At 37.6% G+C, this 12005-nt stretch overlaps 2 protein-coding genes across 2 annotated transcripts in view; one reads left to right on the top strand and one right to left on the bottom strand.

Moving 5' to 3' along the window:
• Nucleotides 1–5834, top strand: part of LOC130103323 (uncharacterized) — a 7489-nt gene extending 1655 nt beyond the window's left edge. The window contains exons 5-8 of the mRNA XM_056269569.1: nucleotides 669–837; nucleotides 941–1031; nucleotides 1113–1179; nucleotides 5500–5834. Coding sequence (XP_056125544.1) covers nucleotides 669–837; nucleotides 941–1031; nucleotides 1113–1179; nucleotides 5500–5799 — 627 coding nt within the window. The 3' untranslated portion in view covers nucleotides 5800–5834. The remainder of the gene's footprint in view (nucleotides 1–668; nucleotides 838–940; nucleotides 1032–1112; nucleotides 1180–5499) is intronic.
• A 1093-nt stretch (nucleotides 5835–6927) lies between these two features.
• Nucleotides 6928–11736, bottom strand: ube2ib (ubiquitin-conjugating enzyme E2Ib). The gene is made up of 7 exons (XM_056269565.1): nucleotides 11517–11736; nucleotides 10296–10372; nucleotides 9183–9266; nucleotides 9025–9097; nucleotides 8841–8950; nucleotides 8665–8744; nucleotides 6928–7724 (listed from the first exon to the last, which is right to left on the bottom strand). The coding sequence occupies exons 2-7, from the start codon at nucleotides 10359–10361 to the stop codon at nucleotides 7661–7663; spliced, it is 477 nt and encodes a 158-aa protein (XP_056125540.1). The 5' UTR covers nucleotides 10362–10372; nucleotides 11517–11736; the 3' UTR covers nucleotides 6928–7660.
• Between the last annotated feature and the right edge of the window lie 269 nt (nucleotides 11737–12005).

Genomic DNA, 12005 nt, shown 5'->3' with positions numbered 1-12005 from the left:
TCCATAAAAGTGCATCTATCCATCATAAAAGTGCATCTATCTATCTATATAAAAGTGTATACATCATTCAACACCTCATCCAACTAGCATGGAGGACTAGGAGGGACAAGTATAAAGTTATAAGTTTAATAATTCAAACATAAAAATGGAAATAAATGACTTTTTGACAAATTAATAGATGTTTAAACCTGTAATTTTCATGTTTTAAAATGTAGTGAAATAGAGAATTAATTAAGGCTGCTTTATTCATACATCCGAAACATATAGTGACCTTCAACTGTCAAAACCCAAGAAAAAAAGGGTAAACATTTCTTCAATATATATTTATATATGATTTGCGTCGCATTACAGAAGTGAAACAAGTTGTGAAAATCATTTCATGGTGTTGTTTTACGCGTGAAGTCTCGTGCGCTTTATTGCTTACTAACTCCTGACAGACACCACCCATTGGTTTAAAAAGGATGTGTTTTTCTATTCATTTCTAACAGCTCTTTTTCACAAGTGTCTATTTTGCACCACGAGCGTAGCAAGAAATGCAGAAACATGATTACCCAGTGTAATGGTCAAACTACATCCTTGTTATGTTGAAAATGTCACTGAACTTCTAAAGTTACTGTTTGAGAATGCTTATAAATTCTTTGTTACAAATGACAATGCATGTGTTTCAGCTGTATGAGGTAGTAGCTGTTGAACTGAAGGTGTGTGTGGACAAGTCTAGATTTGAACCTCACACAAGTTACACAGTGCGTGTGAGATCTCGGCCGGATCGAGTGTATTATAAAGGCGTGTGGAGTCCGTGGGCCCCTGCGATACACTGGAGGTCAGGGGACATTCTCAGTGAGTCCGATTGGATAACAAGCAAACAAATGCAAAGGAGAAACAGTAAAGATGACAGCTGCAGTTACCGTGATTAAGATTCATCTCACTTTGTGTGTTTTAGAAAAGACTCCGGAAAGATCTTCCCATATTGCCTGGTATTTTCTTTCTTTGGCTTTGCTGCTGGTCCTTCTGTCCTGTATCCCATATTCAAGGTGAGAAACATCCTGAAATTCTTTGATTTCTTCCATCTTTAGTCATGTAGCCTACATAAATGATGGATGTTTGTGTTGTAGATGGAGAAAGGGTGATTATATACCATCACCAGCCCCCTTTTTCAGAGACTGGGATGTAGATGTTCAGGTAACTCCCACCATATACGTACACCAAAACAGTTTAGATAGTTTTACCAGTAGATGGCGACATGTTACTGTGTTTAGTGAGTCATTCATTTAGAATCATTCACTCAAATGATTCATTCAAAAATGCTGATTCATTTTGGAACTAAAAAATGCAAAATGATGATTCATTCTGGAACAAAAGCCATTTTCGAAAAGCCCAAACCAATATTTATTCTTGTTTTATTACGAGCTCGGTCTCCTTCTCTTTTTGCCAGCAGGCTCTCCACTGTTCAGTGTTTGTTTAAACCGTGATTCCCCGGAGGTTTGAGATTTAGCTACTCAATGTCTACCTTTCTCGCTCGTGACAACAACAAACACCAGACACATCAAAGTGGCCAAAGCAACTTCTCTATTTATGGATATGACAAGACACTCACTGGCGAGTGACGTATGTTATGTTGGCAATTTCCCGCGAAAACCATCCGTCTGGTCTAAAATATAAACTTACCATAGGCTTACCATAGTGAATTAGGGTAGACAAAAACACGTTTTGAAAGAAGGATTAATGATGTATTGACTAAATTTTGACTAAATAAAGTTACATAGTTTACATTTAAGCCCGCCCACCAACTCTACACGATCTGATTGGCCGGACCAGTTTTTGTTTTTTTCAGCTTAAAAGTCTATGGAGAGTTGCTAGACCACACTTTGCTGCAAAATAATTTTTGCTGCCGCTAGGGTGCGTCTAGATTTCTAGGCTAACCAAAGCCTGTCTACGGAAAGCCTTGGCACTTCCTATTAGCCCCATTGTGTATCATCTTGGTTGCAGTTCCATTAGAATTCCACTGGGGGTGATCGCGGGCGAGTGCAGAATGAATGGGAGTCTATGGGGCTAGACGGCTAAATGTATCTCTTTCTCCTGCTTGTCGTTGAATCAACATAGATTTTATTGTTGATTTCGCAAGTTCAATATAGATTATAGACCAAAAGTCGAATAAATGAGTACTTATGTCCTTTCGATTTCTTACAGGTTGGGCCGTTGTTGGCCGGAACACACTAGCATTCTGCTATTATGTGACGTCATCACATTTTTGAACGGATTTTTAGAACAGATAAGTGAACTTAAAAATGCAGTTTTCAGCTGAGTGTATTATCTTAGTGCCCCCTTTTGAATGCAACTTTCAGATTACTTGACAAAAAATTACATCCTGAGAAAAGTGGATTTCTGGGGGTGAAACCCCATAGACTCCCATTCATTCTGCACTCGCCCGCGAGCGCCCCCGCATGGACAGAGACGTGTTACTACAGCCAGTTCAGAACCCGGAAGTAACCAGAGAGTGCCAGTTCTCTCCTATTAGACATTCTCTGATAGCACTCACGCAGAGATGGCTCGCACTCACGGCCGGATCCCCTCCCCCTGTACACATAGACAGTAAAAGAAATGGACACAGCGACCCCGTTGATTTCAACGGAGAGAGTTGAAGCCCAACATGGGCACTCACTTCCTGATAGCCAAGCGTTCTGCGCAGGCTCAAACTGAGCTTGACAACGTAGTTGTCACGTGAGCAACCGTTCTGATCTCCTAGTAGCTGTGCCGTTGCTTTTATGAACTCTCTATCTATGGGCTTCTCCCTTGACTTTATGCCTCCATGTCCACCCGATTGCCTCATAGACAGTAAACGATTGCCTACGAGCTTCTACTTCTGTCTACACGGTAATTTCTCTACTGTGCGACAGAGCGTCCCGCCGTGGTTATGACGCAATCGTTAGCCTATTTTTACAAGAATGGCTTCTACGGGGCCAGAACGTAAGATACAAAGCAATGGAGCCTTTTATACATTGTCGTGTTTCTTTAGAAATAAATAATGGACAAATGGAGTCTTTGGACGCCTCAGATGTAAAGTTATTCGCTGTCAAAGTGACGCCAAAATGAATGGGAGTCAATGGGATGCTAACAGCAGGTGATAGCCAGCTACAATGGCGGCCCCCGGAGGCAGCTTCAACTTCCGGCTGATGGATTACCCCCTTGCCTGTACACCGGTACCTGTTCAGTATGGACGCTGTAACGAGTGGAAATAAGGTGTGGCCCCTTTAAGAGCTGCGCGCGCCCTGGCTCGAACACCACATGTATACGGCGCCGGGTTATTTCTGTTTGATGCTCATTTTATCAGAATTTTATCAGATCTGTTTTTTTGCTGTAAAGCAATTCGTTACCTCGCGAGACCTGATATCACACGATACTTCCTAACACTGAGGCCGGCGGCCCGCCGTCCCAAAGTTGTAAGGATGGTTTTGCGGCTCACAGGCACCAGGGGGGTGCGAGACGACCACCATTCAACACGAAATCAGTAATATAAACATTAATGACTCCAAAGCTGTTCGGTTAAGGTAAAAAAGTTACAAAGTTCACCTTTAAATGAACTTGCATGAATGAACGGTTTAATTTTACATCTTTTGATGATGTGATTGGCGTTTGCCAATGTAACAATATGAGGAATTAATGTCTGTTGCACAAGTTATGCTCAACGGTTTTAAAAAGCATCTCTAACGCTAAATATAAGCCATAATAGTGATGCTTGACTGTAATTAAGTTGTAGGCTACACGTATTGCAGCAAAATAATGTTTTTCCGTGGATAGACTATTCTAGATCTGTGTCTTCTTGGCCAATGTTGTTATTGTTAACTAAAACTATTAAAAATCGTTCTCTTCAATTGAAATGACGCTGAAGTAAAATAAAATATAAATATTAAATGAAAATCTAAATTGAAAAAGTTAAATTGAAATGAGAAATGTTGCCTATGCATCAAACTAAAACAAAAAAAAATACTAAAACAATTTTCAAATGAAAACTGAAAAATATAATAAAAGCTATTTCAAAATATTACACAAAGGAAGCTTTTTCAAATCAGATATGAGAACGATATCAAATATGGTTTTCCGGTGTGTTATCGCTATCAGATAAAAGATATCAAACACATTTCTGACTTTGCAACTCCATTTGGGGATTTGAACTCCACAGAATTAGCTAGATTTATGTTAAGCTCTCTGAACGCAGAGACGTGTCAATTCTCCTTGTGATTGTGGTCAATGCTGGCGCTGGAGTAACTGTTGGAGAAAGACACTAGTAAAAATAAATAATTCATCAATCACTTGCTATCGGCTTCACAGAGAAACACTTGCTATGTTTCTCAAATCATCTAAATTCTACATTCAAGTCTCAGATAAATGTAGTATTCTGTTTGTTTCAGCACAACTAAACCTTTTACATGTAATCAATGATCTTCATTCTTACACTGTTTGGGCTCCTGCATGGTTCTTGGCTGATCTTGATAGATATACTTGATGGTTAATGATGGTTTCTGGTGTTAGAATTAATAAGATCTGAAGATTTGCATTGGTCGTGTTACTTGGTTTGACATTTCATCTTACACATATATAACCCTATGATTATTCAGGTAGGATAAGGAGAGTCAAATCTAGCCTAAAGCATAATGTACTCACAGGTTGAAGTTGAATGACGTAGAAGATTCTCTTGTAGTTGTTCTTTTTTGAGGTTCAGTTTGTAGTTCTATGTGACCCTGGACCACAAAACCAGTCACATGGGTCAATTTTTTGAAATTGAGATTTATACATCATCTGAAAGCTAAATAAATAAGCTTTCCGTTGTTGTATGGTTTGTTAGGATATGATAATAATCTGGGGTGCAAAAAAATCGAAACATTGAGGAAATCGCCTTTTATGTTCGAGATTGTGCTGCATTCACTCACAAAAATAAATGTTTTATATATTGACGGTAGGATATTTACAAAATATCTTCATGGAACATGATCTTAACTTAATATCCTACTGATTTTTGGCATAAAAGAAAAATAGATAATTTTGACCCATACAATGTATTGCCACAAATATACCAGTGCGACTTGTGACTGGTTTTGTGATCCAGGGTCACATATGTCCTTCAACCTTCTCCTACGCTATGCGTTGTTTGTCTTAGACTCTTCACCGTCTTTACCATCATCTTCATCGATCTTAGCTCCGCTTGTAGTTTGAAAACCTTATCTTCACACCCTATTGTTAACCTCTGTGGTTAGTTGCAAACATTAAGTTCAAGAATTTACCTTTGACACATGTCGCTCATTTCATCCTGTTATACAGGAAGTCAAGTATATGTGTTAATACTCCACATCAATATCAGTATTTAAAGCATTAAGTACAATTACAGTACAACTTACAACGAGTAAATAGCAACATCAATATCAAAACGGTAGAAACAGTTGGTCCTGATCATTGTCCTAATACATCACTGTCTGTGTGTGTGTGTGTGTGTGTGTGTGTTTTCAGATCTGTTCAACGCTATCCTATAAGGCGAGAGATGTAACGCAGGGGGAGGAGTCTCTCCAGATTGACATTCTGAGGGAGAGCACAGACACGCCCCCTCAGCAGACCAGCTTAGTTTATGAGATGGGAACCAGTGACCAGGGTGACCCCACGCCCCAGTCTCCCAGCATGCCCCATTCTCCTGTGGGCTCAGATGTCGACTCGGGCTGTTGGATTCGTGATTTTGCTGTAACAGAGCGAGGAAGCATCACATGCAGCGAGGACTACTGCACACTCTCCAGCTCACACACTTATGCCATCTAACATTACCGGTCAGAAGTTTGGGGTCAATTAGATTTTTTTTTCATTATTCAGCAAGGATGCATTAAATTGATCAAAAGTGACAGTAAAGAAATGTATAATGTTACAAAATTTCAACTTTTGGAACTTTCTATTCATCAAAGAATTCTGAAAATCATGTAAGAATCCTCTTGAAAATTCTGCTTTATTCACAAGAATAAAATCATATTTTAAAATATACTAAAATACATTATTTTAAATCGTAATATTTCACAATATTGCATATTTGATCAAATAAATGCAGACAGAAGTCTCAAAAACATTTTTAAAAAACGTATCCTTTTTAATCTTAAAATTTGTATTTAATGTAAACGTCTCCCTTGACACACTTTGGTCAGTTAAAGAATAATTTATGCAATTGTACATTGTTTATTTGAAAGAAGCGTAAGTGCAGTTTTGTCTTTCCTTGTGTTGTTCGACGGGTCTAGGTTGATATGGGATTTAAAAAATAATTAGTAATAAGCAATCCAATACTTTTTAGAGAGTAATTAGTACAGTAATCCAATTACGCTGATGAAGATGTAATTAGTAGCTAGTAATCATTTTTTATAAATGCAAATATATTCAGTCATATATAATCTGCTAATTGCTTCAATGAGCAAATCCTGATATATTGCTGAACAACGCCGTTTATTTGCCACAATTTACATGCAGTTAAGTAGCAAATGATCAGTCTAAATGACTGTTTTAAAGATTTTTTTTAAATACTTGCTAAAAATCCATTTATACTATTTTGTATTCTTGATTTTGAATATATATTTTTATATTAAAGCTATTCTAAAATGCTGTCAGTTTACTGCCATCGCTTTGTGTTTGTCTATATAAATAAAAATGCAATGTGTATGAAACTTCTGTGATATTTCAAGTCAGTCAGCAACTCTACATTCAGCATCATGAAAAACAATGTCTGGCTGTTATGTCTCTCCATTTTCTGTTTTTAGTAGCCATGAGCATCAAGGCGCAGCGCCACGTTTACACACCCCTGCATTCTGCTCCATCTAGCTGTTTTTGAACACAAGAACGCATCTACAAAACGCACATCTGATCAGGGCACACACACACACACACACACACACACAGTCTACAGACGCATTATGTAGAAAGAGCTTTATTAAACAAACAGACACAATCAGTGTGAACACAGGACACATGTTCCCATCAAACAAACAAGAACCCATGTACAGCATGTTTAAGAGAATTGGACTCTGGTTCTGCTGCTCACAGGAGCAATAACTCTGGACTTTATTCAACGAATCAGCATGACACAATCCTAGACAGATCTAAGACCACGTGGCTGATCAAGTACAAACGGGCCCAATGGAGAGGAAACTGGTCCTAGATCAGCATTCTGAGGGGAAATGTCACCATGAGGCACTATCCCACATATAAGACGCTATAAACCAACCTAAACCAGAGCAACACACACACACACACACACACACACACACACACACGCTCGCATGTTTTTCAAGAGGAAACAAAGCTTTACAAACATAATAAAATGACGAGTGCAAGTAAGCACACAGACAGACACCAGGAGCTAAAATCCCAACAGTCCATTCTGATCCAAGACTGAAGTTGATGTGATTTCTTACAAGCTGGTTTGAAACGCAACAAAACCTGTGGATACTGAATTGGTGACTGCGTTCTAAGGGAAACGGAGAGCAAATGAAATTAAAAGGGAAAAAAGGGAGGTACATTTTGTGGTGCAGGGGAAGGGTTTGGGGTTGATGGCACAGACATCATATTTTAAGTCCTTTTAGTCCCGGTGAGAGGATAGCACGAGTATTCACATAATCCCTCTTTCCATTCGTCTCTGTCTCGCTTACGACGGGGAGAATTTTTTGGCCTGTGCACGAACTCTCTTCTCGTACTCCACTCTATTCTGACTGTAAACAAAAACACAGAGGAATCAATGCAAGAAACATCTCACACTCGCTCTTCCAGAACTTACATAGGAACGAAATGATGTTCCTCACAGGCCCACGATGTTACTTATAGATACATATACATATATAACATAGCCTATATAGAAAAGAGGTAAACTAACTAAACAAACTCTGATTTACAGGCATGTAACAAAATAATGCTGCTTTATAAATATCCATTGCAATGGTGCTCAGTGCTATTACTGAATAAGGTTGACAGAAAATAGTTCTATTTAAATAAAACTATGGAAGCCCCTTTCCACCACATAATAAAAAAAAATGCTTTAATAAGTCAATTATGACATAAAAAGTCAAAATGATGAGATACTAGGTCATAATTATAATATAAAATTGTCAGAATTCGACTCTCTTATAAATATCAGATAAAAAGTCCTAATTGTGAGATAAAAAAAAAACTATGTAATTTTTTTTTTTTTTATGAAGACAGTCAAAACCACGAGATAAAGTCATGTCATAATTCTTCCTGTCATAATTATGGTTTACCAAACATGATATTTTTTATATTCACTTATGCAGTAAATTATGTGATAAAAGTATGTCATAATTTTGAATTGAGATGAAATGTTGAAATTTAGACAAAAATGTCATAATTAGGAGATTTAAAAATGCATTATTATGACATATTATTATTAGTCAAAATTGCAAATTGTCAATTGACAAAAAAAACCCCTCATAATTATGTCATATATTTCATGTCATAATTAGCCATTGTATCAATTATGATTTAACAAGCATGATATTTTTCATATTGATTAAAGTGGAGGAAATGGTCCAGTTTTATGGAAGCCTAATATTTGCATAGAGCACGAGCAGACGAACAATGACACCCTTCAGCTAAAACTTTACTGTACTTTACTGTAACTGCATGTGTGAAACATACCAGTATATAGTGTACGCCTCTGCCTGAGCTGGATCCTGTATGTTCGGTTCATTTAGCAGCTCCTGAATCCCTAACAGGATCTGAAGGAGGAATAAAAGAAAGAATTAGAATAGAGTATTTTAGAAAGCAAAGCACTGGAACACTGTTGAGCAGAGTGGAATATAGTTTTAGGTGACCTGTTTAATGGTGATGGCAGGTCTCCAGTCTTTATCCTCCTCCAGGATGGAAAGACACACTGTTCCTGACGGATACACATTCGGGTGGAAGAGCGGAGGCTCAAATTTACCTACAAAAGAGAAGCAAGTATTCGTGACGTGTGGTTCAGGCAACATGGACTGAACATGTTTGTGTAAAACTCACACTTTGGGGGTGATGAGGGGTAGTCATCTTTAAACAGCATCCTTAACTTAAACAGCCCTCCTTCCCATGGAGTCTAGGGAGAGATGGAGAGAAACCTCACATGATGCTTCAGATCTACAGCGGCGTGATCCAAGTAAAGCTTAAATGAACAGTCTTACCCCCTTCTTTCCTGGAATAGCACATTCCCAGTTCATGAGATTCATGGTGCCATCGGGGTTTTTCGTCGGCACAGCAACAAAGCCCTGGGAACATTTGGTCGGGACAAAATCATTAAGCGAGCACCAGAAGCACTGGACCTCTGTATTATTCCGAGGTGCATAAAATCAATGTTGTGAAATAATTGCCTAATATAGTATTAACTCTACTTTAGTTCTGCAAGGTTATTGCACAGCACAAGATCTTCTCATTGGTCTGTCGCCGCTCATCAATGTCAAAATATCTGAGATGACCAATCAAATCAAAGTAGGCGGGCATTATGTTCACAGAAACGCAACGTTTCAGTAAACGGCCATAAAGTCCAAGATAACATGTAAGCAGCTAAACTAAAAATGACATATTTGACGGCTGTTTTAGGATAGAAGTGTTAAACGACCGACAAAAATAATCAGGCAAACTAATAAACTTTTGTCTAATTTTGCCACTTTGAATTGAAAATAGGCCTATTTAATTAACGCAGCATTCCCGTAATGTAATAAATATAGTAACCGTCAATGTGAGAGGACTAGAAACATTAACAAAGCCGTTTTAATCATATTAGGTATAAGATTAATATTGAATGTGTACATATTGTGAATGAATTTAGTATTTACCTAGCGTTCATAGACTTCAGTAAACTAACTTGTGTAAGAAAATGATTAATAAAATATATAGGCTAAATATCAGTTGACCTCATGTTTACTTTCTACACTGACAGACGGAAATGAAAAGACTATCATTTAAACGAGTGATGGAGATGAGGAGAGCAGGTATTGATCAATAATCTACCGCCCACTTACATGGTTTTAAAGCTATTTATTATTCATAGTTTTGGCCTTTAAACATCTTAAAAATCACATATGTAGATCAGAGAAATAAAATTTTGGACCTCAGTGATTATAAACCCCTGTCTACGGCCCTGACCGGAGGATACAATGCACATGTGTTACGGGGTTTATTTAGTGGTATATAAAACTAGCAATTATTTGTTAAGATTATAAATTTGCACAGTTTAAAACTGATGGTTGTGTAGGGATTGTGAGTGCATTTGTTAAAAGAATATTAGTGTTACTCACGAATGGATGGTCTTTCCTCCATGCTTTGCGCTCTTGTGCAAGTCGACTCAGAGCAATGCCAGACATGACCACTGATCCTATGGAGAAATGCACATTTATCTGAGTACGCGTTTGAGAGCCCATCATCCATCCATCCATCCATCAATTTATCTGTTTGTGGGAAGTCTATTTACATTGTGAAAAACTGGAATATTAAAATAAATTCACCTAAACAAAAGTTTAGATGGCTAACATTTAAAGGGACAGTACCAGAAAAAAAAAATGTATACTTAGAAATTGCCCAACATATACACCTGCCTGTGACTGAGAGACACACATGAGAACCAACATAAAGATTCTTATTTTTATTTTTTTTGCATGTGAAAGTAATTTTTCTATGTAAGTATTATGTCAAATAAATTGTATCCATTTCTAAAAGATACACCATACATGTTGGTGAATTACCAATGTATAAAACCTGCTTAAACTAATTGGCTATAGTTCTCCATGAATCATGTTGCCAATATAGTAGCTTTGGGGTAAGCTGTGCCAGTGGTTCAAATAATAGTGATTTTTGCCTCTAAATCTAGCTAATGTAATTATGTTTATTTACATAAAAATATAAATGATTTATGTTTCCCAATGATTCAGTTGAGCCCTTGACATGACAGTTTACCCCAACACTTTCTAATCAAATTTATATGGCCTATCATAATCACGATTTCTTAAATTCACAGCATAGACTAAAATTTAAGTACAATTGATCTAAAATTTGACATCATAATCAAGATGTTACGTCACACACTATGTAATCAATCACACATCATAACGAAAACTGAGGTTATTAATCTCCTATTGCATCGATATAATAAAGGGTAAAACTCCAGCTTATGATGTCATAATATTAAGTTTACAATCATGATTATGGCCGTCATAATATAGGGTTGTAGGTGCTTATAATAGAAGTTCCATCTACACTATGATATAATAGGATTTTAACTCCACAGTATGCCACCATAATCAAGGAAGGGTTTTAACTTCACATTATGACATCATAAAATGTCAATAAATATGGAGTCCAGCGATGGAACGCTGTTCATGAGCGCGCAGGACAAAGAAACTCGACTTCCTTTGACGCGAGCGCGCGTTCACACAGCAACCATACCAAACAAAACCGATGCGACCGTTTACTAGTTACCAAAACACAATAATGCCTCTCCCGTGTGGACAGAACCGTCTTACCTTGTGAATCCCAGTGTTATTCGTCTTCTGGGCCCGCTCACTCGAACCGTGTTTGACTCGGTACCAAAGCTGTGAAGTTTCCCTCCCGAAAACACATTCGGTTCTGAGTGAAGCAGTCTAATCAGGACCAGCGGCACTACACGCAGATCGCCTGCAGGAAAATTCGGGATCAATTGAAATAACCCTAATCTTGTTCGTTTAACCGATCGAATTGTTGAAATATTTGAGCTTAGACGTGTAGGCGCCGTGTGTTTGGGAATATGATACGTTGTCTTTTCCCTCGTGGAAACATTTAGAACAGGCATTCCTTTAGACGGCTAAAATTTAAAGGGACAGTACCAGAATAAAAAAAAATCTATCTATCTATCTATCTATCTATCTATCTATCTATCTATCTATCTATCTATCTATCTATCTATCTATCTATCTATCTATCTATCTATCTATCTATCTATCTATCTATCTATCTATCTATGATGCTTGTTACAT

The sequence above is a fragment of the Rhinichthys klamathensis genome, unplaced genomic scaffold, assembly GCF_029890125.1.
Source record: "Rhinichthys klamathensis goyatoka isolate OS25496 unplaced genomic scaffold, OSU_Roscu_1.1 h1tg000282l_1, whole genome shotgun sequence".
In the NCBI taxonomy this organism is placed as follows: domain Eukaryota; kingdom Metazoa; phylum Chordata; class Actinopteri; order Cypriniformes; family Leuciscidae; genus Rhinichthys; species Rhinichthys klamathensis.
The sequence above is the reverse complement of the archived record's forward strand: the minus strand, read 5'-3'. Positions and strand labels throughout refer to the sequence as shown.

Excerpts from the sequence above, each read along its gene's own strand:
- ube2ib (XM_056269565.1), bottom strand. The coding sequence starts at position 10,361 with ATGTCTGGCATTGCTCTGAGTCGACTTGCACAAGAGCGCAAAGCATGG. Across the intron at positions 9,267-10,295 it reads GGAGGAAAGACCATCCATTC|GGCTTTGTTGCTGTGCCGAC; the intron begins GTGAGTAACACT and ends AAATGTTCCCAG. Across the intron at positions 8,951-9,024 it reads CCCCTCATCACCCCCAAAGT|GTAAATTTGAGCCTCCGCTC; the intron begins GTGAGTTTTACA and ends TCTCTTTTGTAG.